At 44.3% G+C, this 27667-nt stretch overlaps 1 protein-coding gene across 2 annotated transcripts in view; it reads left to right on the top strand.

Annotated features, from left to right (window-relative positions):
• Positions 1 to 9067: 9067 nt before the first annotated feature.
• The window catches only part of LOC105468993 (endoplasmic reticulum to nucleus signaling 1), a 90936-nt gene continuing 72336 nt past the window's right edge, over positions 9068 to 27667 (top strand). Inside the window, exon 1 of one of the 2 annotated variants that reach the window (XM_011719504.2) lies at positions 9068 to 9269. In XM_011719504.2, the coding sequence (XP_011717806.2) occupies positions 9213 to 9269 (57 nt within the window). In that variant the 5' untranslated portion in view covers positions 9068 to 9212. The remainder of the gene's footprint in view (positions 9270 to 27667) is intronic. The other variant, XM_011719502.2, reaches the window with a different exon arrangement.

Genomic DNA, 27667 nt, shown 5'->3' with positions numbered 1-27667 from the left:
TCATGAATAGACTCTTTTATCATTGTGAAATGCCGCTTTTTATCTCTGGTAACATTCCTTGTATTAAAGTCAGTTTGGCCAATGTCAGTATAACCTTCCCAACTTTCTTATTATTTTCACAAGGTCTATCTTATTTTTCTCCATCTTTTCACTTTTAGCCTACCTATGCCTTTGTATCTGAAGCTTAATTTTTGTAGTCATCATATCATGGTCTTGATTTTTTTCAGCTTGGTCATTTTTAGCCTTTTACTTGGCCTGTATAGACCATTTACATTTTTATAATCGCTTTATTGAAGAAAATTTACGTACCATACAATGAACTCATTTAGGTTAAAAATTCAGACTGGGCACCGTGGCTCATGGCTGTAATCCCAGCACTTTGAGAGGCCAAGGTGGGAGGATCGCTTGAGCCCAGGAGTTGGAAACCAACCGGGGCAATATAGCGAGACCTCATCTCTACAAATAATAATACAAAAAAATTAGCCAGGCACAGTGGCGGGGCACCTGTAGTCCCAGCTACTCGGAAGGCTGAAGCAGGAGAATTGCTTGAGCCCAGGAGGGTGAGGCTGTAATGAGCCATGATCATTGTATTCATAGAGAGCACCACTGCACTCTAGCCTGGGCAACAAAGTGAAACTTCGTCTCAAAGAAAATAAATAAAGTACGAATTCAATGGCTTTGGTGTATTAATGGAGTTATGCAGCCATCACTGCAATCGACTTCAAAATATTTTCATTAACCCAAAAAGAAATCCACACTTCTTTATCATCACTCTCCAGTCCTCCCCATCTGCTTCCCCTACCCTAAGCAACCACTCGTCTACTTTCTGTCTTTCTAGACTTGGACATTTATATACACAGAATGGTACAACATGTGGTCTTTTGTGACTGGCTTCTTTCGCTAAGCATAATGTCCTCAAGGTTCATCCCTATTAGAGCATGTATCAATACTCCATTGCTTTTCAGTTGTCAAATATTCCACTAAATAGATAATGCCATATTTTGTTGTTCCATTTCGGTTGATGGACACTTGGGTTGGTTCCACTTTTTGACTATTATGAACCATGCTGCCATGAACATTTGTGCACAGGTTTTTGTATGGGTGTGTATTTTCATTTCTCTTGGGGAAGTATTTGCTTTTTAATTGGGAAGGTTCCCTCTTTTTTTTTTTTTTTTTTGTAATTTACTATGCTGACTATGTTTTGTTTCATTTTGTTTCATCTTCTGTAGTAATCTGTAATCAAGCCACCTTTTAAAATTTTCTAAGTTCTCTCTAGTGCTGTTAGTAAATAATATGTAAAATTACGTAATTTTGCATATATATATAAATTATATATCTAATTTCAGAATGCTTTTTATTTTAATAGAAAACATAAAGTAACTAACCAGCTCACACAACTTGAAAACCCAGAGGAACCACAGCCGGGTGCAGTGACTCACACCTGTAATCCCAGCATTTTGGGAGACTGAAGTGGGCAGATCACTTGAGGTCAGGAGTTTGAGACCAGCCTGACCAACATGGTGGAATCCCATCTCTACTAAACACACAAATTAGCTGGGCATGGTAGCATACACCTGTAGTCTCAGCTACTTGGGAGGTTAAGGCACGAGAATCACTTGAACCCAGGAGGCAGAGGTTGCAGCGAGATGAGATTGTGCCATTCCACTCCAGCCATGGTGACAGAGCAAGACTCCATCTAAGAAAACAAACAAACAAAAAAACCAAGGAGCCAGACTCCAGGCAACACTTGCACCGTGGCCCCACTCAGCCACCGTGCTAACAGCATCATCCTAAGGGAAGACCCAGCAGCTCCTGGGCTCCCTGCTCCCTCACATGCATTCCCCCTGAAGGTTTTTCATGTCATGGGCTCACCCTGAACCGATTACTGTGGAAAGGGCCTTCATGAAGTTACTCAGTGCTTTCCTTTCCCCAGGCCTTTGTTCAGATCCTCCTTGTCCCCCTAGAATGTCCTCTCCAGTCGGATCTGACAGATGGCACATTCCAGACATCACTTCTTCCATGAAGCCCTCCCTGCTCTATCCATTCACCACCTTCCTTCCTGATCTCTCTCAATGACCGAAGTTCTGTTTCTCTAAGTTTATTCCCTCCCTCTTGTGCTTTTCACAGTTCATCTTTATTATTATTATTATTTTTTAGATGAAGTTTTGCTCTTGTCGCCCAGGCTAGAGTGCAATGGCACGATCTTGGCTCACTGCAACCTCCGCCTCCTGGGGTTCAAGTGATTCTCCTGCCTCAGTCTCCCAAGTAGCTGGGACTAAAGGCGTCTGCCACCATGCTTGGATAATTTTTGTATTTTTAACAGAGACAGGGTTTCACCATGTTGGCCAGGCTGATCTCAGACTCCTGACCTCAGGTGATCTGCCTGCGTTGGTCTACCAAATTGCTGGGATCACAAGCATGTGCCACTATGCCCGGCCTTCATGGTCAGTCTTGTACCTTGGTTATTTCTGTGCATGTCCTGTATCAACCTGCAAATTCTCTAATATTCCTTTACGGCACTAATCCTTAGTACTTGGAAGCCTTCAATGATTTTTGTTGAATGAATGAACGGTAGTTATCCATGCAGAGGTCAAAGATGAAGTCATCTGCAAAATGAAGCTGACTACATTATGGCTAATGTCCCTTTCTGCTCTAAAATTTGATATATAAAATATGTTAAATGAGTCCTCCTAGTGAGAAAGGAAAGAGAGAATAGATAAGGTCTGCATATTAAGCCTCAGGCAACGTACTAGCTGGCCACAGGGCTTCATGTCTATAATCCCAGCACTTTTTTTTCCTTTTTGAGACACAGTCTCACTTTGTCACCCAGGCTGGAGTGCAGTGACAGGATCTTGGCTCACTGTAATCTCTGCCTCCGGGGTTCAAGTGATTCTCCTGCCTCAGCCTCCCAAGTAGCTGGGACTACAGGCACATGCCACCACGACTAGCTAATTTTTGTATTTTTAGTAGAGACAAGGTTTCACCATATTGTCCAGGCTGGTCTCAAACTCCTGACCTCATGATCCACCCACGTTGGCCTCCCAAAGTGCTGGAATTACAGGCGTGAGCCACCGCGCCGGGCCAAATCCCAGCACCCTGGGAGGCTGAGGCAGGCTGATTGCTTGAGCTCATGAGTTTGAGACCAGCCTGGGCAACAAAGTGAGACCCACTCCCCCGGCCTGTGCAAAAAATACAAAAATTAGCTGAGTGTGGTGGTGCGTGTCTGTGGTCCCAGCTACTTCGGAGGCTGAGATGAGAGGATGGTATGCCCCTGGGGGTTTTAGCCTGGGAGGTAGAGGTGGCAGTGAGCCTAGATCACGCCACTGCACTCTAGCCTGGGCAATAGACCCAGACCCTGACTCAAACCCCGTCCCCACCCCCGGCCCTCCCCCCGCCAAAAAAAAACAAAACACAGAATCTGGAAGGAGGGAAAAAAAAGCAGAAACACAGGAGGAAAGCCAGAAAATGGTAATATCCAAGGAGGAAAAGTTCCAGAGGAAAGAACCCTCAATATACCTGAATTGAAAAGAAGCCCAGTGAGGGGGGGTGGGGGGGGAACAAACCCAGGAATTAGGTCCAATGGGATTTTAAAAGGGGAAGAATGTTTACGAGGTGCTTGAGAGAAGTTTCCAGAGAGTTCTGTGGAATTAAGCCAGACCTCAGGGGATTAGGATGGCCTGGCCAGTGAGGAAGTGGAGGTACTGTGAGAGATGGCCATTTCCATCTTGGTGCTGCCTTGGCCCTTTGAGAATATTAATGTACTGTAAACTGGGGACACTGGAAACTTTCTGTGGCCGCGTATAGACTTGGCACAAGTGGGTGTGAAATATAACACCCAGAGACAACTGAACAAATAACCAGTCAGGATTAGCCTAAGCTACCCCACAGGATAGAACCTGGGAGTGCGGTGGTAAGTGACGGGTGCCAGGTAGCGGGGGAGGAGCCTTGTCTCTTAAAATTAAATAACGTCCACTACATCAGGCAAAGGTCATGGTCTTAAAGATAAGACAAGATAATACCATAAAGCATGTAGTTGCATATTTCCAAACAGCAAACAGCCAATACACAAAAAATAAGAAATAATCACTTTTTACTCCTTATGGTATAATGTGAAAAAAAAAAAAATCAGTTTTGCAACCTACGAAAGTGTGTAGTGAGTGAGATTCTGTGGTAAAGGGAAGTTCTTAGAATGAGTGTCACAATCTTTTCAAATCTAGTCATCCTAGAACAGGAAGAGCCAAAGTCCTATTTACCTGAAAACCAAAGTGCTCACGGTGAGAACAACTTTTAAAATGTCCCTTAAACTTCAGGGGAGGACTGAGATAAGAACTTAGCTTGCTATCAGAGACTCTTGATTCATTGTTGTTTGTTTGTTTTTGTTTGTTTGTTTGTTCATTTTGTTTTGAGACAGGATCTCGCTCTGCTGCCCAGGCTGGAGTGCAGTGGTGCGATCACAGCTCACTGCAGCCTCCACCTCTCAGACTCAAGTGATCCTCTCACCTCAGCTTCCAGAGTAGCTGGGACTACAGGTGTGCACCACTGCACCTGACTAATTATTTTATTTTTTTGTAGGGACAAGGTGTCACTATGTTGCCCAGACTGGTTTCAAACTCTTAGGCTCAAGATATCTGCCACCTCAGCCTTCCAAAGTGCTGGGATTATAGATGTAAGTCACAGCGCCTGGCCCCTTTATTGTTGTATTAATATTTATCCCATAACTACTCCACACACGCTGTAAGTTCAGTTCTAGAAGCAGCAGCAGCGATATCACTAAAAAAAAAAAAAAAAAAAAAAAAAAAAAAAAAAATCTGACTTGATTTATTCTGATAAACATACCGTTCCTTTGAAATGTTACTGGAGTTTTCAACCATGACCTTTCTTTCTGGTTTTACTAGATTTTTCTTTCAAGTCTCCTCCTTCAAAGGTATCTATCCTCTCACTAGCTATCTGCAAATCAACCTCACAAGCATTTTTAAATGAGATTTTAAAGGGTTTTAAACACAAATGAGACAGGCACAAACTCCTTTTTGGGTCATAATTTATTCCACTAGAGGGCGACATTTGCTAAACTAAAAGGGATTCATGGCTGCAGGGATCAAGGCTGGACATCAAGATTGAACTGGAGCCCTGGATCTTGACTGTCTTCAGTGCACAGTGGAAACTGTAAAACGCACAGGTATCTGGGCTCTGCCCCTGGACATTGTGAATCAGTCAGGGAAAGGGGTACAAGAAATTATTGGAAATAGGTTTTTTATTTCTTTTTTTTTTTTTTTGAGATGCAGTCTCACTCTGTCGCCCAGGCTGCAGTGCAGTGGTGCAGTCTTGGCTCACTGCAACCTCTGCCTCCCGGGTTCAAGCGATTTTTCTGCCTCAGCCTCCCGAGCAGCTGGGACTACAGGCGCACACCGCCACGCCTGGCTAATTTTTGTATTTTTAGTTGAGACGGGGTTTCACCATGTTGCTTAGGCTGGTCTTGATCTCCTGACCTCGTGATCCACCCGCCTTGTCCTCCCAAAGTGCTGAGATTACAGGTGTGAGCCACCACGCCCAGCTTTTTATTTCTATTTTTTGGAGACAGGGTCTTGCTCTGTCGCCCAGGCTGGAGTGCCATGGCACGATCAAAGCTCACTGCAGCCTTGACCTCCCGGGCTCAAGCCATCCTCCCGCCTCAGCTTCCCAAGTCACTGGAACTACAGGTGTGAACCGCCATGCCTGACTAATTTTTTGTGTTTTTTTTTCTTTTTTTTTTTTTTTGAGACGGAGTCTCGCTCTGTCACCCAGGCTGGAGTACAGTGGCCGGATCTCAGCTCACTGCAAGCTCCGCCTCCCGGGTTTACGCCATTCTCCTGCCTCAGCCTCCCGAGTAGCTGGGACTACAGGCGCCCGCCACCACGCCCGGCTAATTTTTTGTATTTTTTTTTTTTTAGTAGAGACGGGGTTTCACCGTGTTAGCCCGGATGGTCTTGATCTCCTGACCTCGTGATCCGCCCGTCTCGGCCTCCCAAAGTGCTGGGATTACAGGCTTGAGCCACCGCGCCCGGCCTGTTTTTTTTTTTCTTTACAGAAACAGTGTCTCACTATGTTCCCCAGGCTGGTCTTGCTCTCAAGCAATCCTCCTGCCTCGGCCTTCCAAAGTGCTGGGATTACAGGCATGAGTCACCATGCCTGGCCTGGAAATCTATTATTTTTGTTTGTTTGTGTGTGTGTGTGGGGGGGGGTTTGTTTGTTTTGTTTTTGTTTTTGTTTTTGTTTGCTCTCCAAGTTTGGGAACCAGTGGTTTAAAGAGAAGTGAAGTGAAAATAAGATTTTCTCCCACCTCCCCGTAGTCAGGTCCTGCTGCAGTTCTTTGTTGAATCTGATGTATATATATTTTTTACACTGATGGAAAAGGGGGCTTATCTTTACACTAAGACCATGACCTTTGCTTTATTCAGTGGATGTTATTTAATGTGACTTGCAAAAAGGTCATTTGCTGCCCATTTTCAGGTCTTTTATATGGGCAGGTCCACTTCAAAGGCACCCTACAAAATATTCCATTTCTGTTTGTGTTTATCAGTGCTGCCAGCTTTTACTTTATCATAAGCAAAAAGCTGCCTAAAGAAGTACTTGACTGTGGAGCAAGATTATGGGCAATGCCACCATAAATAAAACCAGTGCTTATCAGTCTGGATTGCCAATCAAGTGGAGAAGTGCATGAAGTATGTGGACGATGCATAAGAAATTCAGAGAACAGGGCTGGGTGCGGTGGCTCACGCCTGTAATCCCAGCACTTTAGGAGGCAGGGGCAGGCAGATCATGAGGTCAGGAGTTCGAGACCAGGCTGGCCAACATGGTGAAACCCTGTCTCTACTAAAAATACAAAAATTAGCCGGGCATGGTGGTGGGCGCCTGTAATCCAGCTACTTGGGAGTCTCAGGCAGGAGAATCGCTTGAAACCGAAAGGGCAGAGGTTGCAGTGAGCCAAGATCATGCCACTGCACTCCAGCCTGGGCAAAAGAGTGAAATTCCATCTCAAAAAAAAAAATAAAATAAAAAAATAAAAAAAAAAGAAAAAAGAAATTCAGAGAACATGTAACAGTGCAATTAAGCCCTGGGGATTTAGTCCAACTGAGTGTAAGATAAATAATACCTACCTGGCCAGGCTTCTTGGAACAGATTTTTTTTTTCTTTCTAAGATCTTTAAAACTGATTTATGAGTGAAATTGAGGTCAGCATTCCTCTTTGTGTTTCATCTGCTGATGTTACAGGGTCACAGTGACATTTTGAATTGTAAAAGGGCTGCCAGAGTTCCAGTACAGCGAATTTTTCCCTCGTAGACTTACTCTGAGAAAAAGCACCGGCGGGGGGATGTGAAAGTGACATTTTTCAGTCACGCTTCTCTTTTAAGTTAAGTATACAGGGTCTAACAGATGCTGTTGTCAGCTGGTAAACTGGACAGGTAATCATTAAAGAGGTCCTCCCAAGCCAGGTGTCATGGGGCACACCTGTAGTCCCAGCTACTGGGGAGGATCTCCTGGGGAGGAGTTCGAGAGCAGCCTGGGCAACATAGTGAGACCTCATCTCTAAAAATAAAAGATAAAAGGTCAAGAAATAAAGAGCTCCTCCCAGTTTCAGGGCTGTAGGCCTCTCTGGACACCCAGCTACACTGCTCAGGAGTGCTGGGTCTCTCAGTACATCTCTCTGCCAATCCCAAACCTCTGTTTGAACTTAGACATGCAGGTAACACTTTTCAAAATGTTTCTACTGTCTTCACAGTTGCCAAGATTCTTCCCACTCTTACAGAGATGCGTTGGAGTCTCCAGCATGCGGTAGGGATTAGTCCCTTCATTGTAATCCAGGCCTAGGGGGTTAGGAATGGGGAGCTCTATTTGCAGGATTTGGACTTATTATCATTTTGGTCTGTTTTAGTTGGATAAGACTGACCCCAATGCACACAGACTGGACATTTGGCCAGTCCCCCACTACTACTGTGTTGTTTTGTCTAGAATTGCTTATTCTTTTCCTTCAAATTCGAAAAATCTTAGGCTCTCATATGAGCAAGTCAGGAAAAATTAGAGAATGTCATAGCCCTGTTTTCTTTTTCCCCTAGGATAAGTTAGATAACTTTCCTTGGGCTCCAAATCTCAGTTTACTCTCTTTCCTTGCAAAAGACGTGTCCTCCCTCCCCATGTCCCTCTCAGTGGAGGCCAGTGCCAGTGACCAAAAAGCTGCCGAGCTCTTTAACTCTAATTAGTAGTCCACACCCTCACACAGACCTTGCAGGAGGCCTCAACCCACCCACTCCCTCCAACGAGCTGTGACGCAGGCCATCTCAAACTTCACATCCACACGTGTCACATCAACGCACGTGACACAAGTGGCCGAATTGGTTTCCTCCTTATAATTTTTGGTGAGTGACTTGGCCGTGGTTCATTCCAAACGGAACTGATGGCTGTTGGATGGGACTTGAGGGGAATTCCTGAGGGCAAGGAAAAGGAAGAAAGAGGCCCTGGAGGAGACGAGGCACAGCTGGAGAACCCTAGGGCTGTGAACACTGCGACTGCCCCGCGGGGCAGCTGCGCCGTGTTTGCTGGAAGCCTCCGGTAGCTGCTGAAACCTTCGCTCCAGAGGTCGCCTCAGTAAACCTCGCCCATGAGTCCACCACGGCGGAAAGACGAAAAGGGGGCTTCTAGGCACCCTGGACCGCCCGTGTCCCGCCCTTTTCCCCGATGAAGTCTGACGCGGCAGGTCCCTTGGCAGGGTTAATGGGACCACCTGGTGGGGCAATGCCGGTCTTTCCCAGCCACAGACAAGCTTCGCGCCTCGATCACCCAGCGCCCCCAGACGCTGGATGCCGAGGCCTGGTCCTTCATAGCCGCCGCCGCCTCCTCAGGAGCAAAGCCAGCCAGATGCCAGCACCGCCTTCGGCCCCGCCCCGAGCCAGCCCCTCCCACACCCCCTCCCGGGACACGCCCTCGGCCCGCCCTCATCCCCGCCCCCATCTCCGCCCCAATCACGCCCCTGGGTTGGCCCCGCCCCGTCCCCGCCCCCAACCCCGCCCCGACCGGAAGAAGCCGAGGCACCCGGCGCTTATAGGGCCGGGAATGGGGGTGCCGCCGTCGCCTAGTCAGCTCTGCGTCCGCTGAGGCTAGGTCGCCGCCTCGCTGTCGTCGCGGCGCCCCCGCCCCGTCCTCTGTCCGTACCGCCCCCGGAGTCAGGGCCGAGTCCTCGCCATGCCGGCCCGGCGGCTGCTGCTGCTGCTGCTGACGCTGCTGCTGCCCGGCCTCGGGGTGAGTGACCCGGGAGCGTGGGGTGGAGGACAGCTCGCGACGGCCGGGTCGGGGCCGGGGCAGCGTCGCGCCGGCCGTCGGGGCTGGAGTCCGAGCTGGGAGCGTGGCGGCGGCCAGAGGCCCCGTGCGCCCCGCGGAGGGAGGCTCGGGCCGGGAGTAGGAGGCGGCGCCGGGCCGGGAGAGCTTCCCTGACTGGAGTCGCGGCCCCACCGAGGTGTCGGCCGCCCGAAGAGCCTCCCAAGCCAGCGCGGCTGTCACGGGCAGCGGCTCCCCGGACCCCGCAGGCTCGGGCGCAACTTCGTGGCGCCCTGGACGGCACCTGGGGGTCCCAGAGGGCCCCGGCCTGGGGAGGCCGCCCACCTGCGGGACCCTCCTTCTCGCGGGTGGGCGCCGGCGCTGCCTGGCGGGGGCCGCGGGAGGAGCCGAAAGGGCGCTGGGATCCAGGGGAAGGGTCTGTCCTGCGCTTCGAATCTGTGTTTGAACTTTTTAAAAATTCGAAAACTTTGGGGAACGAATGCAACAGGGAGTAAGGACTCTCACCCCAGAGCTGGCTTCTGCCACTTGCCCTGCCGGTTTCTTGGTACTGGGAGGCTCCAGGCTTCCTTCTGTGCACCGAGACTTCCTTGAGCAAGTGGAGCTGTGGGAAGTGCACTCTTGGAAGATCCCGCATGGGTTCGAGGTGAGGCTGCTTCAGAAGCTCAAATGAAAGACTGTCTCCTCGTGGGAGAGCACCTGGGGTCATCAGAAATGTCTTTTCATCTTTTTTCTGGAGGAGACGAATGATAGGGCCTGGTTTACATTCATTTAACTATTTATGACCTTCACTCAGCTGTGGATTTGGAGACATTTTGTGGGAGACTTGGCTTTTTTTTTTTTTTTCTGGTTGGAAGAACCTAAATTAGCGAGTGTTTTTCACAAAATGTATTGTTCAGGATGTGAGCGTGGCAAATGTGTCCGTGTTCTGTTTAATGACCTCTTTAAACGTACTGTGTACTCTTTAATAGGGATATCATGTACCAAGTGTTCCAGTAGAACACTGACATGTGTGTGCCTGCGTGCCAGCCACCGCGTGAACTCTGGAGGTTTTGCATTTTAGGTAAATAACTGTCTGTACTCTTGGAGTAACAAGAATTTGGAAACAGACGAAGTAAATAAATAAGGTCACCTTTTTCAAATTGGGGTTTTTGTTTTTGTTTTTGTTTTTTTTAAATAAAGGAAAATTTGTAGACACTTTCTTTATAATAGAACTTGTGGAAGTTAAGTTTTTCTTTAAAATAAAAACCCCACTTCTACAACTAAGGTCAGGTTTTGAACCTGAGCATCTCACTTTGGATTGGTAACTACTGCCTGGCATCTGTTCACAAATGAGGGTGTAAGTAGAATGACCAAATGTTAGACATGGAATTCGATCATTTCATATCGTCAAGGGATAAGTGTATATGGTTTCCTTTGCCACATCTTTCCTTTTGCTACCTTTTCACTGGATTCTAGTGTTTGGTTATTGAATAACTTAGGCTAAAGAGCCAAAAATAACGATTTAGATTTAGTTGGAACTATAGTTTCAGTTCGTGTAAATATTTCCAATTTGTATTTAGAAATCCAAACTTCTCAGAGTTCATGATAAAATATTCTAGACCCTTATGAAAAGGTTATAGTTTAGTGTAACTACTATTTAGGTGAAAGTTCAGGCCAGGCGCCTTGGCTCACGCCTGTAATCCCAGCACTTTGGAAGGCTGAGGTGGGTGGATCACTTGAGGTCAGGAGTTCGAGACCAGCCTGGCCAGCATGGTGAAACCTTGTCTCTACTAAAAATACAAAATAAATAAATAAGTAAAATGAAAATTAGCCAGGCTAATGCGTGGGTAGCACAGGCCAGTAATCCCAACTACTGGGGAGGCTAAGGTAGGAGAAGCACCCGCACCCGGGAGACGGAGGTTGCAGAGATCGAGCCACCGTGCTCCAGCCTAGGAGACAGAGCAAGACTGTCTCAAAAAAAAAAAAAAAAAAAGTCAGAATTTCACTCCTAGAATTTTCTCCCGAGAGTTTTCATCCCCAAACATAGTAAGAATTATTATTTTAAAATTGTGAATGAAACTCATAGCAAAGTTTACAGTTAAACCAGGCAACAGTAATGTACAGAATGCAGTGGGTATAAAATCAGACAAACCTGAGTTCTAACTGGTCACTTGCTAGCTGTGCCCTAGGCATATTCTTTTACTACTATGTCTTCTTTTTCTTCCTTTTTTGATATGGAGTTTCTTCGCTCTTGTTGCCCAGGCTGGAGTGCAATGGTATGGTCTCGGCTCACTGCAACCTCCGCCTCCTGGGTTCAAGTGATTCTCCTGCCTCAGCCTCCCAAGTAGCTGAGATTACAGGTGCCTGCCACCGCACCCAGCTAATTTTTGTATTTTTAGTAGAGACGCGGTTTCACCCTGTTGGCCAGGCTGGTCTCGAACTCCTGACCTCAAGTGATCCACCCACCTTGGCCTTCCAAAGTGCTGGGATTACAGGCGTGAGCCACCGCGCCCGGCCGTGATTTTACTTCTTAGAGACTCCTTCCTGATAGGTGAAATTGGGACAGCTAACATGTAAAGAAGGCACCACCTTCACACGTGCTTAATAGATAATAAATGTAAATTCTCTTTACCCTCCAAAGATGCTTTTTACTGTACGTCATCATTTTTCGAATGTTATACTATGCCTCTGCAAGAAATAGTTTTTGATGTTTCTTTTTGATTGATGGAGTAACTGTTGCATTGGAGGCAATACTGTGATTTTCTTTCAGTGTGTGTCTATTTGAGCCAGACATTGACTCATTATGAGTTGAGACTTTAGGCTACCAGATCCAAAACGCAATAACATTGGCATTATTAAGCACTTGAGGCTGTCTTTTGTTAATCCAGAATGTGCTTATTTAGTCAGTGAGTTTCTCCTTTCTTCCTAGACCTATATCTGCTCCTAGAGTTGGTTAGTGTTACATCATCACTGTCAGCAGTCCTCATTTTTTATGGTGTTTAGGTGCCACATCTCTCAGTTATCAAAGAGATCAGTACAATGTGAGGCAAAGTACCTTTTTATAAAAAGCTATAATATATCAAATTTCTTTCATTTAGCCAATATTTTGGTTTTAGAGGGAGGTTTTTAAAAAGTCACCGAGAACTGAGGATCATATGTGTACAGAAACACTGTAATCTGATAGATGAGTCTTAACTAGCAATGTCTTTGCTTATCATTTATTCTGACAGTGATCACCTGCATTCATTATCCTAATAGGCGATATCAAGTGTTTATACTGAGGCCACAAGTAGAATGTTTCATTGAGTTTGTTATCAGGGCTGCTGATCATGAAATTAAGCTGTAGTTGTGCACATGTGTATTGTTTCATTAACTTGCCTGCCTACTCAGCCTTCTGCAGTAATGTAGCTTCTCAGAGCATGGGAGAAAAATGTATCTGAGAGAGAGTTCAACAATAGACCATGTTTCCGAGCATAAATCCAGTGAACCACATAAAAATTTCTTCGTGTCTGGATGGAATAGTGTCACTTGCATGGGTCTGAGGGTTTCATTTTTTGCCTGCCCCAGATTTGGATTCCATTTTTCAGGTGAAAGAATCCTTGGATAACTGTTTCATTTTCATAGGAAACCTCTTTGGTTTCGGGATCCAAAGTAATATGTAGGTTTTATAATCAAATGTTCTCCCTAAAGAGATGACATAGGGGAGAAGAGCCTAATGTACCATCTTAATGGATTCAGTTTTTATTATGCACAAACTCTGGGCTTGTAACCTAGGAATATGATTAGAGTGTGATGCTGGCTTAAAAAATAGGACTGGTGAATCACAGTTTGTGAATAATAAACATACTGGTTGGAAATATTTCCCAGAAGCAGGTTTTTTTTTTTCCGTCTATCTTTACCTATATCCCATGTTTGGTTTCAAACTTCCCTGCCTTAGAGCAACACAGCTGGTTTTAGACAGTCTCTATATCACTATCTTATGATCTTTGCTCATGTACAAACATACAGCAATGTTTTGTATACAACAGTATACAAATATGATGTGATCTATTTTTGTTCACTTTTTCCCCACAGAACGTCTTCTCTAACCCGATAGGAAATGTTCTGAGTACACCATCACATTTATCATTTTAGTAGCACCTCAGTAAACCATCATCCATGTGAAAAACATTGAGCTTCTCAGCCGGGCGTGGTGGCTTGCACCTGTAATCCCGGCACTTTAGGAGGCCAAGGCTGGCGAATCATTTGAGGTCAGGCGTTGGAGACCAGCCTGGCCAACATGGCAAAACTCCATCTCTACTAAAAATACAAAAATTAGCTGGGCACGGTGGCATGCACCTGTAATCCCAGCTACTCAGGAGGCCGAGGCAGGAGAATTCCTTGAACCTGGGAGGTAGAGGTTGCAGTGAGCTGAGATCGCACCACTGCACTGCAGCCTGGGCAACAGAGCAAGACTCTGTCTCAAAAAGAAAAAAAAACCTTGAGCTTCTGTGCTCAGCCATGGGTTGGGGACTGGGGTTGTAACTGATCAGGGTTGATGCGGTAATAAGCCGAGCTTTGCCTGCCAGTCATCTTGCTGTGGCCATAGGGATCATAAGGAAAGGGGTATTTTCATTTTTTCATTTTTTCAATTATTTTGAGTTTGGTGCTTTCTGTATGATAACAGGGTTAAGTTGTTTTTTTTTTTTTTTTTTTTGAGGCATTGTCTCAAAGTAATCATATTCATTGTAGAAAACTTAGAAAGGATAGATAAGCCTAAATTAAAAAATAAAAAACAAGCCTTCTATTATCTTATTTTCCAAATATTACGTCTATATAGATTTTTAACAATTTTATTGAGATGATATCACCTATCATCACAATTCACTCATTTAAAGTGTACAATTCAGTGGGTTTTAGTATATTCCCAGAATTCTGCAGTCATCACCACAGTCCATTTTAGAACATTTTCATCATCCCAGAAATAAATTTCATACCTATTAGCTGTTACACACCATTTCCCCCCAAACCTCCTAGTCCTTGGCAACCACAAATCTACTTTCTGTCTATAAATTTGCCTATTCTGGACATCTTTATATAATATATAAATGGAATCATACATTATGTGGTCTTTTGTAACTGGCCTCTTTAACTTACCATCATGTTCTCAAGGTTCATCCATGTTGTATAGTAGCATGTGTCAGTACTTTGTTCCTTTTTATTGCTGAATAATATTCCATTATATGAATATACCACATTTTATTTATCCATTGTATTAGTCCATTTTCATGCTGCTGATAAAGACATATCCAAGACTGGGCAATTGACAAAAGAAATAGGTTTAATGGACTTACAGTCCCACGTGGCTGGGGAGGCCTCACAATCATGAAAGAAGGTAAGGAGGAGCAAGTCACATCTTACTGACATTGATAGCAGCAGGCAAAGAGAGAGCTTGTGCAGGGAGCCTCCCATTTTTATTTTTTTATTTTTTATTTTTTTTATTTTTTTGAGATGGAGTCTCGCTCTGTCGCCCGGGCTGGAGTACAGTGGCCGGATCTCAGCTCACTGCAAGCCCCGCCTCCCGGGTTTACGCCATTCTCCTGGCTCAGCCTCCCAAGTAGCTGGGACTACAGGCGCCCGTCACCTCGCCCAGCTAGTTTTTTTGTATTTTTTTAGTAGAGATGGGGTTTCACTGTGTTAGCCAGGATGGTCTCGATCTCCTGACCTCGTGATCCGCCCGTCTCGGCCTCCCAAAGTGCTGGGATTACAGGCTTGAGCCACCGCGCCCGGCCGAGCCTCCCATTTTTAATACCATCAAATCTCGCGAGACTTATTCACTATCACAAGAACAGCACGGGAAAGACCCACCCCCATGATTCAGTTATCTCCCACTGGCTGCCTCCAACAGCACATGGGAATAATGGGAGTTACAAAATGAGATTTGGGTGGGGACACAGAGCCAAACCATATCATCCATCCATTGAGGGACATTTAGATTGTTTCTGCTTTGGGACCATTAATAATTCTGCCATGAACATTCATGTACAAATTTTTGAGTGGGCATTTATTTTCACTCTTCTTGGGCATGTATCTAGGAATGAGATTGCTGGGTCATATGGTAACTTTTTGTTTAACCTTTCAAGGAACTGCCTGTTTTCCAAGGCAGCTGCACTGTTTCATATTCCCACCTGCAATGTGGGAGGGTTACAATGTGTCTTATTCCCTAACCGATGCTCGTTATTACCTATCTTTTTAATTTTAGCCATCCTGGTGGATGTGAAGTGGTAACTCATTATAACTTTGATTTGCATTTCTCTAATGACTTATCTACTAATATCTTGACATATGTTCTTTCAGATGCTTTTTCTGTGCACATATTTACAGGTAATACTTTTCTTCCCCACACTGGACATGTAGATCTATGTCAATACACTTAATTCTGCAACATTATTCTTAATTGACTGCATAGTGTTTCTCTGAATGGAATGGATGTACCATAATTTGACCACTCAATCATTTAGATATTGTGGCTGTTTTAATTTTATTTAAAAAATTTTTTTCACTACACAGATGTTTTCATTTTCATTATAAAAATTGTAACAATGTAATGAACTTTCTCGTTGCTAAACGCTTGAATGAGTTTTAACTACTTAGTTATTTCCTTGAATTCAAGGAAATTCCTAGAATTGAAATTTGCTGATTGTATGTAGTATTTTACAGTCCTCTCCCCCAGCCCCTAAGCAATATTGAATGTTTTAAAAACCACATAACTAACATTAAATTGTTTTATGACAGGCAGTTTAAAATATGCCATTTTCTTTTATCAGTGGCCACTTTGTTTTAGGAGTGTGGACTTTAGGTTGGATAAAAACAGAATGTTTACATTTTGTTTATATTTTAAAGATGTAAATAAACCAGGGCAGTTCTCTGGATGACACCTTTGTACCTAAAAGCTGTTGAGAAAATGTTTTATTTGGATTTGTTAAATAACTCACTTGTGGGGTCCTTTGGTTTGCAGTGGTTTCAGATCAGCTTTCTAGCAGATGTGGCTCCCGTGAGCACCCTGAACTACCTGGGGATAATTCTCTGGTTTTGCCCGCCTCCTGCAGATAAGATTCTTTGTATGGTCAGTTGTGAGGCCATTTAAAATTTTTCCTCAAGACTGTTCGTAAATCAGTTATTGATTTCCTCAAGACTGTTCGTAAAACAGTTATTGATACATTGATTGTCCCTTTTGGAGGCAGCAGTTCTTAAAACATGTGGCTGTTCTTCTAGGAATATTAAAGTGCCACTTGATAATAAAGTAATAACTTTTGCTGAGATTATCTACCTGGAAAAAAAAAATAAAAAAATAAAATGTAATATCTGTGGTGGTTTATTTTTTGTTTTGTTTTGCTTTTCCTACAAATGTACCTGAATTTATTCTTCCAAAACAATATGTCCCTTTCAAAATAATCACCCTTTGGCATGAGTTTGCATGTTATGGAAATCAGTCTTTAAAAAAGAATTTCCAGTTAAATTTAATAACTTGTCTAACCCATTTAATAATTCAACTTTAAAACAAAAAGGAACCTTTAAAAACAAATATTTACTCTTAAGCCAGTTATCCTTATACAAGTTAAAACATTCTCCAGTTCCTTCCAGTCTTTGCTTAATAGGACTTTTACATGATTCACACTGCACTTTTGATCAAAATAGTTATTAACCAGTTTGATCACACGATTTATTGAGGACATTTGGATTTGATTTTCAACTATTTATTAAAATGAAATCCATTCTAAAGTGAGCAGGATTTTTACCATTTAGGGGATTCAAAAGTATATTCTTTGAAGGGAATTTCCAAAGAATTCCAGAAATATTTTGAGCCCTAGAAGCATGTATAAATAGATGTGTAGCCTCCCAAGAAAACTGGAATCAGAGTGCATTAGACTGCTTGATGGGCTCTCGGCAATGTAGTCCAATGAGTCTCAATTTTTTCCCCCTCCAGCTGCACATAAGAAATATGATGCACATCCCTCAGTAACAGTATGAGCACATATACTAGGAGGGTGGTGTTTGGGGCACCCTCTCTCAGGCATTACCCTCCTCTCCCAAGCTGAAAAAAAATTACTACCCTCCTCTGTGTCTTCCAGAACAGACAGATGGGAAAAGCCAACCAGCAAGGACTGGTGACCTGTCCAAGGTCATGTGTGAGTGGCAGAACCAAACCTTAAACTAGATCCTCCTACCTCCCTTTGAAGAGCGGCCCCTGCAGTGTTTATGTTCTGGTGTGTATGTTGGGACAAACCAGTCTGGCTGCCCTCAGTCATACCCTGAGGAGCTGACCAAGCTACGTGGCCATGAGAGAAGGATCTAGAGAAGGTCTAGGCCAGTAGGCTTTCTTGTAAGCTTCAGGAAAATACCCAGATAATGCTCTTTTTCCTCCGTCAAGAATCATGGCCTTCTGTTGCAGTTGTGCGAAGATGCCGTTTTGAGATGGGCTGCCTTCACCTGAGAGTCTCCGTAAGGAAAATTGACCATTTTCAACTGTAGAGTCAAATCCAGCAATCATGGAAAGAGTAGGGATTAACAGCCTGCTAGATCGGGCATGGTGGCGCACACCTGTAATCCCAGCACTTTCGGAAGCTGAGGCAGGCAGATCACAAGGTCAGGAGTTCAAGACCAGCCTGGCCAACATGGTGAAACCCCATCTCTACAAAAATACAAAAATTAGCCGGGCATTGTGGCGGGCACCTGTAATCCCAGCTACTTGTGAGGCTGAGGCAGAAGAATTGCTTGAACCTGGGAGGCGGAGGTTGCAGTGAGCCAAGATCCTGCCATTGCACTCCAGCCTGGGCGACAGAGCGAGACTCCATCTCAAAAAAAAAAAAAAAAAAAATGCCTGCTAAGCCTAATTCACAGTTTAAGCTCATTTCTTTGCTTGGAGTCTAATAATATCCAAGCAGGTGCATGTTTTCAGTAACATCTCGCCTAGTCATATGTCTGAAAGAACAAAACTGAAAGTTCTTTCCTTAGAGGCTTTTAACCAAAGCCTCTCTTGTCTGGCTCAGTCACAGCCTTCACTAAGAAATCCTGAAACTTTTGCATTACCATGCTGGTTCTGGGTGTTTGCCTTTGCAGAGGCCCCACCTGCCAAGCAGTTCTGGCACCAGGGAGCAGGTCTGTGATGACAGGAGAGAGACAGTGGCCGTGACTGTGGCTCTTAAACCACAATGGAGGGATTCAAGTTAGCTTAGGTAGCTCTCAGAAGAGACTCATGAGGGAAGGAAGGAGCAATGGGGCCAGGAAGGTGACCCTGTGAGTGTGTCTCACTTCCCTTGCTGGTTCATCCTAGAAGGCAGGGACCCTGGCTTGCTGATGGTTGTATCCTCTGTGGCATTTAACATGGCATGCTGGTTATAACCACTGTAGTGGGCACTCAGCAGATATTGAATTCCTTTTTGAGACTGATTAAGACCAATAAAACAAGGGACTGTATTATCATCAATCAATTGGGTATGGATGGGGGTGGGAGGTGTTGCTTCAGCTGTATTTTATATTCTTGAATGAGATTGCACCAGTTGTGTGTCTTTCTACAGAATTAGAGGAGCTTTCAGGATATTTGCTTGGGTGGACGTGACCCATGGTGTGTAGTGTTCTTTTGGTGGGCTCTTCTTATCAGTAGTGAGATTAATTTTTCCATTGCCAAACCCCATGAGGTAAATGGTTTGTGATTATTCCATGTCAGTTTCATTTTTCACTCAGCATGATGTTTCACTGTTAAAAAAATGAACCTTGGCCCAGAGTTGTCCTCTCATGTATTAAACATGACTTCCTTTGTTAGTAGACTAATTTATAATTATAATTCAAAACCATCCCATTCTCCAGTGGATCATTTCCCCCCTCTATGTCAGATGAGGGAATAATTGTTTGTCTGGACTGCAGGAGTGTCTGTCATGGAAACCGAATTTTTCTGTACATTCTCTGAACAAACAGTGCTGTCACCCCTAGAACCTGACATCATCATTGATCTCCAGTTGAGTCAGAGGAGTTTGTTGACCAAGGTAAATCAGATCTCTCTTCTCTTAAAGCAAATGGCCCATGACTCCTGAGAGGCCACTAGGAGTGAGAATCATCTGTACCGGGAGCCACAGTTGTGGCTAGGAATGTGTTATTTGAGGCAGTGCTTCCCAGCCATGACTCCGTCACCTGGGGAGCTTTTTAAAAACCCTGTGCTGAGGCCCCGTCCTAGGTGAATGAAATTGGAATCTCTGGGAGTTGGGGCCAGCATCTTTTCTTTTTTAAAAAAAAAAAAAAACTTTAAGGCCAGGTGCAGTGGCTCACACCTGTAATCCCAGCACTTTGGGAGGCCAAGACAGGAGGATCACTTGAAGTCAGGAGTTTGAGACCAGACTGGGCAACAATGAGAGACCCCATCTCTACCAAACAAACCAACAAAAAATGTTTTAAGGCCCAAGTGATTCAGATGTGCAGCCAGGATGAGGACTTCAAGTAATTTTTGTAGCTTAATCCTGGAAGGAACAAATGCATTCCGAAATTCCCAGTCATGTCACAGAGCACAGGACCAGACTAGAGACAGCATTCGGCTCATTTTACAGCGAGGTTAGGATTGATAGAGTCTGCTAGTTAGTGTTAGAACTAGAAGAAAAGTGCCGGCACGGTGGCTCATGCGTGTAATCCATGCACTTTGGGAGGCTGAGGCAGGCGATCATCTGACGTCAGGAGTTAGAGATCAGCCTGTCCAACATGGTGAAACCCCGTCTCTACTAAAAAAAAATACAAAAATTAGCCAGGCATGGTGGTGTGTGCCCATAGTCCCAACTACTTGGGAAGCTGAGGCAGGAGAATCACTTGAACCCAGGAGGCAGAGGTTGCAGTGAGCCAAGATCCCATCACTGCACTCTAGCCTGGGCAACAAGAGTGAAACTCTGTTTCAAAAAAAAAAAAAAGCTTAGAAAAAAAGGAACCTAATATTACATTTTCTTTACTGTACTATATCATTCAACTTTTAAAGAGCAGGTAATTTAAGACTAATGGATTTTTTTCTTTGAGTACAAACGGTTGAAATTGCTTTTATCAGCTTTAACTAATGGGCCTTATATTAAAACATATTTAGTTACTGAATTGTAAGATGTTTAAATGTTTATTTAAAGTTACCCGACTTATGCTTGTTTATTTATATATTTGTTTATTGCCTTTTCCATATATTACAAGGCTTAAGAAATCAAAACAATACTGTTTTCCAGGTTCCTTCACAGTACCCTGATGGGTAAAATCATCTTCATGGTTTTAAAAGAACCTTCTGTAACAAAAGTGAAGTAGCCAGTGGGAGTGAGGAGAAGGGATTTGTAGAAGGAGTGAGTTAGTTAAAGCACAAAAAGAAGCTTACGAACAAACAGGAAGTTTCCTATCAGGGTGGGAACGTATGTTTTGGAAGCAAATGGTGGGAGGGTGCAGGCTGTGACACTCCCTTCCCCTTTTCGTGTGAGAACTGGCTATTAGCCTCATTGCCTGAGTCAGGCAGAGTTCCCTGGAAGGGTTTTTATAGCAGGTGCCGAGTTGACAAGCCCAACTGTAGAACACAGGAGAGGACCAGTCAGTTGTCTCAGCCCATGGACCCATCTCAGTTGTTTCTCAGAGGATCCTTAGTAGCTGGTTTAGAAACAGGACGACACTTGCTTCCAAGCATCACATTGAGTGGGCTGGACCAAATCCAAAGCTCTGCTGGAACCAGGTTGACAAATGTCAGTAGAATTGGGAGCCCGCTCTTTGAATACAACCTCGGAATGGGGCTTGGCACCTGGCCTGAAAGCGCTATGTGGACTCCAGCACCAGGGCTGTTTCCTAATTTAACTTAATGCTTAAAGGAAATCCCAAGTGGCAGACCAGTTCTGCACTCCTTGAGCGGATAGGCAGAGTTTATCATTTTACTGTTTTTAAATGTAATCACAGGGTCAGTATCTTGTTTCTATATGTGTTTCTGCTCCATGTGATGACATTGTATGTATTCTTTCAATAAGGGAAAGTCCGGAGGTTCTGTACTAGCTAGCTGTGCAACTTTGGGCAAATGAGTTATTTCCCCCTCTGCTTCCTCATCTGTAAAACAAAGCAATGGAACCAGAAAATCTCTTTGGTGGGCCTGTTTCCAAATGTCTTCCCAAATTAGGATCACCATTTAGGTGAAAGCGACTAGTCCCCCAGCTGCCTCTTTTTCTGGTGCAGCCTCATACTCTCACCTGGGGAGGTAGAAGATTGGAGGGCTGCTTTGTTCTGAGCCTCCCAGCTTCCTAGCTTTTGAATGTAGTGAATTTCACCTGTTCATCTGTTCGTTTATTTATCAACTTTTTGAGTACATATTTTATGCCAAGCACTGTTCGAGATGCTTGGGACACATGAACAAAACAAAGACCCTCGCCCTAAAGGAACTTCTACCTAGTTGGTTGGGATAGACAATAGCATGGTAAATGCATTATATAGAATGTGGCAAGGTGATAAAGTTCTGCAGGCGTTGTAGGGGAAAAACAGAGCAGAGCACGGGAAATGGAGGCCTCCTAAGTTGCCACACGCTGTGGTGTGGTTTCATTGGCTATTGCTCACTTGTCTTGTATAGGGCCTAGGGCCTTCCCTGACCACTGTACTCTCCTAGACTAGATCCCTTCCTGCACTCCAAATAGCACCACCTCACTTAGTGTTGGGGTAATGTACAGGTTGGTACTCTCGTTTGTTTCTTGTCTAATCTTCTGGAGGACTGGTGTTGATAGTCCTCAGGTATGTCTGAAAATCCTGAGCAAATATGAGGGACTGAGTGTGAACATTGTTGACTTTACTTTCTTTTTCTTTTTTCTTTTGTTTTCTTTTTTTTTTTTTTTTTGAGATAGAGTCTCGCTATGTCGCCCACACTGGAGTGCAGTGGCATGATTTTGGCTCACTGCAACCTCCGCCTCCCGGGTTCAAGCGATTTTCGTGCTTCAGCCTCCCGAGTAGCTGGGATTACAGACATGTGCCAACACGCCCAGCTAATTTTTGTATTTTTAGTAGAGACAGGGTTCGCCATGTTGCCCAGGCGGGTCTCAAACTCCTGGCATCGAGTGATCTGTCTGCTTTGGCCTCCCAAAGTGCTGGGATTACAGGCGTGAGCCACTGCGCCTGGCCACATTGTTGTTGTTGTTAATTTTTATTTTTTATTTATTTTTTTTGAGATGGAGTCTCGCTCTGTTGCCCAGGCTGGAGTGTAGTGGTGCGATCTTGGCTCACTGCAAGCTCCACCTCCTGGGTTCACACCATTCTCCTGCCTCAGCCTCGTGAGTAGCTGGGACTACAGGCATCCGCCACCTCGCCTGGCTAATTTTTTTTTTTGTATTTTTAGTAGAGACGGGATTTCACCGTGTTAGCCAGGATGGTCTTGAATTCCTGACCTTGTGATCTACCCTCCTCAGCCTCCCAAAGTGCTGGGATTACAGGTGTGAGCCACCGTGCCTGGCCACATTGTTGATTTTTAAGGATGACATGATAAGACATTAAGTCCTTTCAGAGAAATCTCAGAAAGCCCCGACAACTCAGAGGGGTCAGAACCAGCCATTCTTTGATTTTTGTGATGGCTGTGCTCCCAGATACACAAATGGGTATGTGTGTGTATATTTTTTTTTTTTTACATTAAATAAGATTACATTGTTTTTGCCATTGTAGAAGTATTTGTAACATCTCCAGGTAAATTCAAATGCTGTAAGAAAGTTGTAAGAACAAATTTGGGGAATCTGTGACCTTTAAAGGTACTGCCTATTATGAGCAATCCAGTGACCTTATTCTAGAATTCTGTTAGGGTTCGTTTTCCACTTGCCATGAGCTGGTTTTGCAAAGAAGAAAACGGTTTCCTTTATATGTGGAGATTAAGAACAAGTTTATCTGTAGTTTTGGTGCTCAGCTAACTGGGAACCAAGCCACAGTTGCTTGTAAAACTGACCCTAAGTTATCTTGATCTTGATGGTTCAGTGCTTGGAAATCTCTGGGGCTTTCGGTGCCTGGTAAAAGTTCAATCACTTATCTGATTTGTGGTTGGGAGAAGAAAAGGCATTGCCCTTTCACTTTAGGAGATGGTTGGTTTTAGAGTCTACAGTAGGTATATGTGCCTAGGAGTCAGCCACCTGGTCCCACGTAATATTAGTTGATTTTCGTGGTATTTCTTCTCCCTATCCTGAACCTTAAAATGACTCAGATTATTACTAATTTCTAATGTTGCAATATTTTGAGATAAGTGGAGACACTTAGATGTTGCAAGACCAGGATTGGAAATGACTATGTTCAAAGGCATCAGGACTTCTAAACTCTCAAATTCTTATGTGGATTTTGGGCATGTTTTGATTGGTTGGGGCTAGAAGAAGCTGCAGCAAAGCCTGAGGAGAGATGAGGGTCTGGTAAGTCATGGATCGTCATGCTTCAGAGCTGCAGCCACCATCCACACCTCAGGCTTCTTACTTTCTAAAATTGGAAACTCACGCCTAGAGAAATCTAATGACTTGCCCAGAGCTCAAACCAGAACATGCATCTGTGTGCCCACCTCATCTTCTGTCAGCTTCATTCACCCCAAAAGCATCTGTATGTTCCAGACTCATGAGGATACCTGAGGAATTTTTTTTTTTTTTTAAACCAAAGAGTTTTGAGAGGATAAAATAACAGGTTTTGGAGCTATATGGACACAGGCTAGGGCAAGGAGTAAGAAGACAGCTGAGCAGGGTAGAGTGGGCCCAGACTCTTGGAACTGCTCTGTGCAGGACCTGGGGATGATACCAAGTGAGCTTTTGGGAAGCTCGGCCATGGAACTTGCCGTCTTTTTTTCTGCATTACACGGCTCTCCTGCTAGACGGCAAACCCCTTGAAGGCAGGAGTTTTATAGACCTTGTGGTGGCATTGCCTTGTGTGTAACAGGACCCTTCTTTCTGTATATATGGAGGATAAGAGTCCAGCCTAGGGGTGGTGTTGGAATAAGTGAACTAGCACATAGGAGTTGAAATAGAAGAGTCAGCCAACAGGAAGAAGTATGAGGCAGGGAGTGCCTGGAAGAGATTGGCAAATCCTGAAGTCCTTGCCAGCCTACTTGAGTAATGTGAGACCATGAGCCAATTATTTACCTTGTCCTGTAAGTTTAGTACCCCCAAGATTTCTGCCTCTTATAATGAAAATAGTCCTGGCACTGACTGCAGGTACTGTGGAGATGGGGAGCCTGGAAGATTAAAAAGACAGGAAGGTACATGTTTAACTCAGCCCTTCAGAGGGAGCTTTCTGATTCCATGCGTGATGGCTAGCCAGAGAAATGGCTCTGCCTCAAATAAGGAGTCTCAGGAAGCAAGAAAACCTGCATCGGGGTTTATCCCGATGGCCACATTTCATCACAGAAACAGCCATATTTACTACACTCTCCTACGAAGTTCTGATGTGTTCTGCTAATATTCAGCTGTAAACCAGCTAGGCAACATCAGTCTAATGTTAGTATAAATGAAAACACTGGAGGAGACTCCCTGAGAGTGTGAACAGATTGTGGTTGGTGTATTACACACCTCACCTTAGGGGGAATGGGTTTTTTCCTTCCAGGTTGGCTTTACAACGATGTGAACAGCAACCTTCCTGTTCTTTCCTTCAGCTGCACAGATAACAAATAAGACATGTGAAAAAAGATTCTGACCCTTGAGGCCCACTCCGTATGAGTGCATGCTGGGACTTCTCCCCTAACCCCACTGTGTCCCATATCCCCTCTGCTTTCTCTGTCCAGCTACACTGGTCCACTGGGTCCTCAAACACAACAAATTCTCTGCAGTCTCAGAATTTTGCATAGGCTATTCCCTTTGCCCAGGAAATTCTTCTTTCCTTCTTCCGTTCCTATAGATCTTAACTCAAACATCACTTCTTCAGGAAAATCTCCTTTAACACTGTGCTTCCCCCACCATCACAAGACCAGATCCTCTTCTTCTGTTATGCTCTTGCAGTTTCCAGTATGTCCCTTTCATGGCACTTACTACAATTCGTCATTTAATGTTTGTGTCATTATCGATTCCTGGGGTCTCCTATTGGACTGTAAGCTCCATGAAGGCAGGAATCAGATCTCTTTTGTTGTGATTAGATCCTAGTGTCTCATACAGTTCTTAATGAATAATAATAACTGACACTTACATGATGCTGACTGTATATTAGGCCCGTTCTAAGAGCTTTACTTACGTTGACTCAACTCTCCTTGCAATCGTTTTTCTTTTTTCTTCTTAAGCATTTACCTTCTTATTAAAAGCTCATGGAATTATTCTAGGGACACAGAGGACTTTGTGGCATAGATTTAGGTAAAGGTCGCCGGGCGCGGTGGTTCATGGCTGTAATCCCAGCACTTTGGGAGGCCGAGACAGGCGGATCATGAGGTCAGGAGTTCAAGACCAGCTTGGCCAAGATGGTGAAACCCCATCTGTACTAAAAATACAAAAATTAGCCGGGTGGGGTGGTGGGCACCTGTAATCCCAGCTACTCAGGAGGCTGAGGCAGAGAATTGCTTGAACCCAGGAGGCAGAGGTTGCAGTGGGCCGAGATCGCACCACTGCACTCCAGCCTGGGTGACAGAATGAGACTCTGTCTCAAAAAAAAAAAAAAAAAACAGTTAGCTCAGCATGGTGGCTCGTGCCTATAATCCCAGCTACTCCAGAGGCTAAGGCAGGAGAATTGCTGGAACCTGGGAGGCAGAGGTTGCAGTGAGCCGGGATCACGCCACTGCACTCCAGCCTGGGCAACAGAGCGAGACTCTGTCTCAATTAAAAAAAAAAAAAAAAAAGCAAAAGATTTACATAAAGGTCAAAATGCTCTGGAAAAATAAAGTGTTAGATACCAGGGAGATTTGGCTGTAGCTGGAAATGTTTAACTCTGCAACTACTTGGAGCCACTAATTATGTATACTTGTTTTATTTCATAATTTGTAATGTTCCAGGATAGCAAAAGTAATTCGAATGACGGTTGAACTTAATAAAATGTTTTTAACCTCATCCTAAAATATCCACTGATCCATCTCATTCAGTGGCAATATGCAGTGGTTAAGGGAACATGAAAACAAACATCCACACAACTGCACAGTTTTCGTGAAAGTCTATCTCATTATTGGCGGGGGTAGCACATTTAACAGCTTAAACATATAGGTCACTGCATGATGCTGCACTGGTAGCTAGATAGCCAGGGAACCAACTAACCAATAACTGTTTAAATATTTAAAATACAGCTTTAGTTTAGATCATCTTTTGGATCACCTTCTTGGGAGAAAAGCCTGCTAGTCACAGTGGAAATATATTAAGGCCACATCTTCTGATATCCATTCCCAGAGGTTTCTTTCAGCTAGATTAAGCCTCCACCTCCAGAGCACACCCAAGTTTGTGCTCTCCAGCACTCATGATCTCTTGTCTACCAGAGCAGACAGTGTGAGCCTCACACCAGGCCTCAGAGTCTGCGTGTAGCCCAATCCAATTAGACTAGAGTTGGTGACTTTTGCATTTACCGGTTTATTATCAAGGATACAGATGAAGAGACTCATAGGGCAAGGCGTGCAGGAAGGGGCATGGACAACTCATGCCCTTGGGGTATGCCCCACCCATCAGGAACCTCCATGTGTTCAGCTATCCAGAAGCTTTTCCCAACAACTTTTTAAAGTTAGTTAGCATTATCCCTATTTTATGGGTGAGAAACTCAAGGCCCAGAGAGGTAAGTGATTGCCTTAGGTGGTCTGGCTCCAGAATCTACCCTTTTAACAACCACATTATGCTGCTCAGGAACTACACTGAGCTTAACAAGTATCTATTGAATCGTTTAGTAGCAGCATCATAGGTGAGTTTCCAAATGATTGAAATACAATCCCATAACTTAAAATGTAGTAATGTTTACTGACAGTCTTCTCAGCAGTTACACTCTACTTCCTTCTTCTTCTTCTTCTTTTTTTTTTTTTTTTTGAGACAGAGTCTCGCTCTGTCACCTAAACTGGAGTCCAGTAGTGCGATCTCAGCCCACGACACCGTCCATCTCCTGCTTCAAGTAATTCTCCTGCCTCACCCTCTCAAGGAGCTGGGATTACAAGGATGTGCCACCGTGCCCAGCTAATTTTTGAGTATTTAGTAGAGATAGGGTTTCACCATGTTGGCCAGGCTGGTCTTGAACTCCTGACCTCAAGTGATCTGCCCACTTTGGCCTCCCAAAGTGCTGGGATTATATATAGGCATGAGCTACTGCCCCTGGGCACTGCTTCCTTCTTGAACACCACAAACCAAACATATTTTAACTCTTCGTTAATTATTCCTGATTGTCTCCTAGCACCAGTTGTTACATTATTGCTGTCTGCCCATGAGGGTAAGAGATGAGAAGCAATGGAGGTTTGAGACAGAGTGGATAGTCAGGTG

This window comes from Macaca nemestrina, chromosome 17 (assembly GCF_043159975.1).
Source record: "Macaca nemestrina isolate mMacNem1 chromosome 17, mMacNem.hap1, whole genome shotgun sequence".
Lineage (NCBI taxonomy): Eukaryota > Metazoa > Chordata > Mammalia > Primates > Cercopithecidae > Macaca > Macaca nemestrina.
This window is presented reverse-complemented; position numbering and strand designations above follow the sequence as displayed.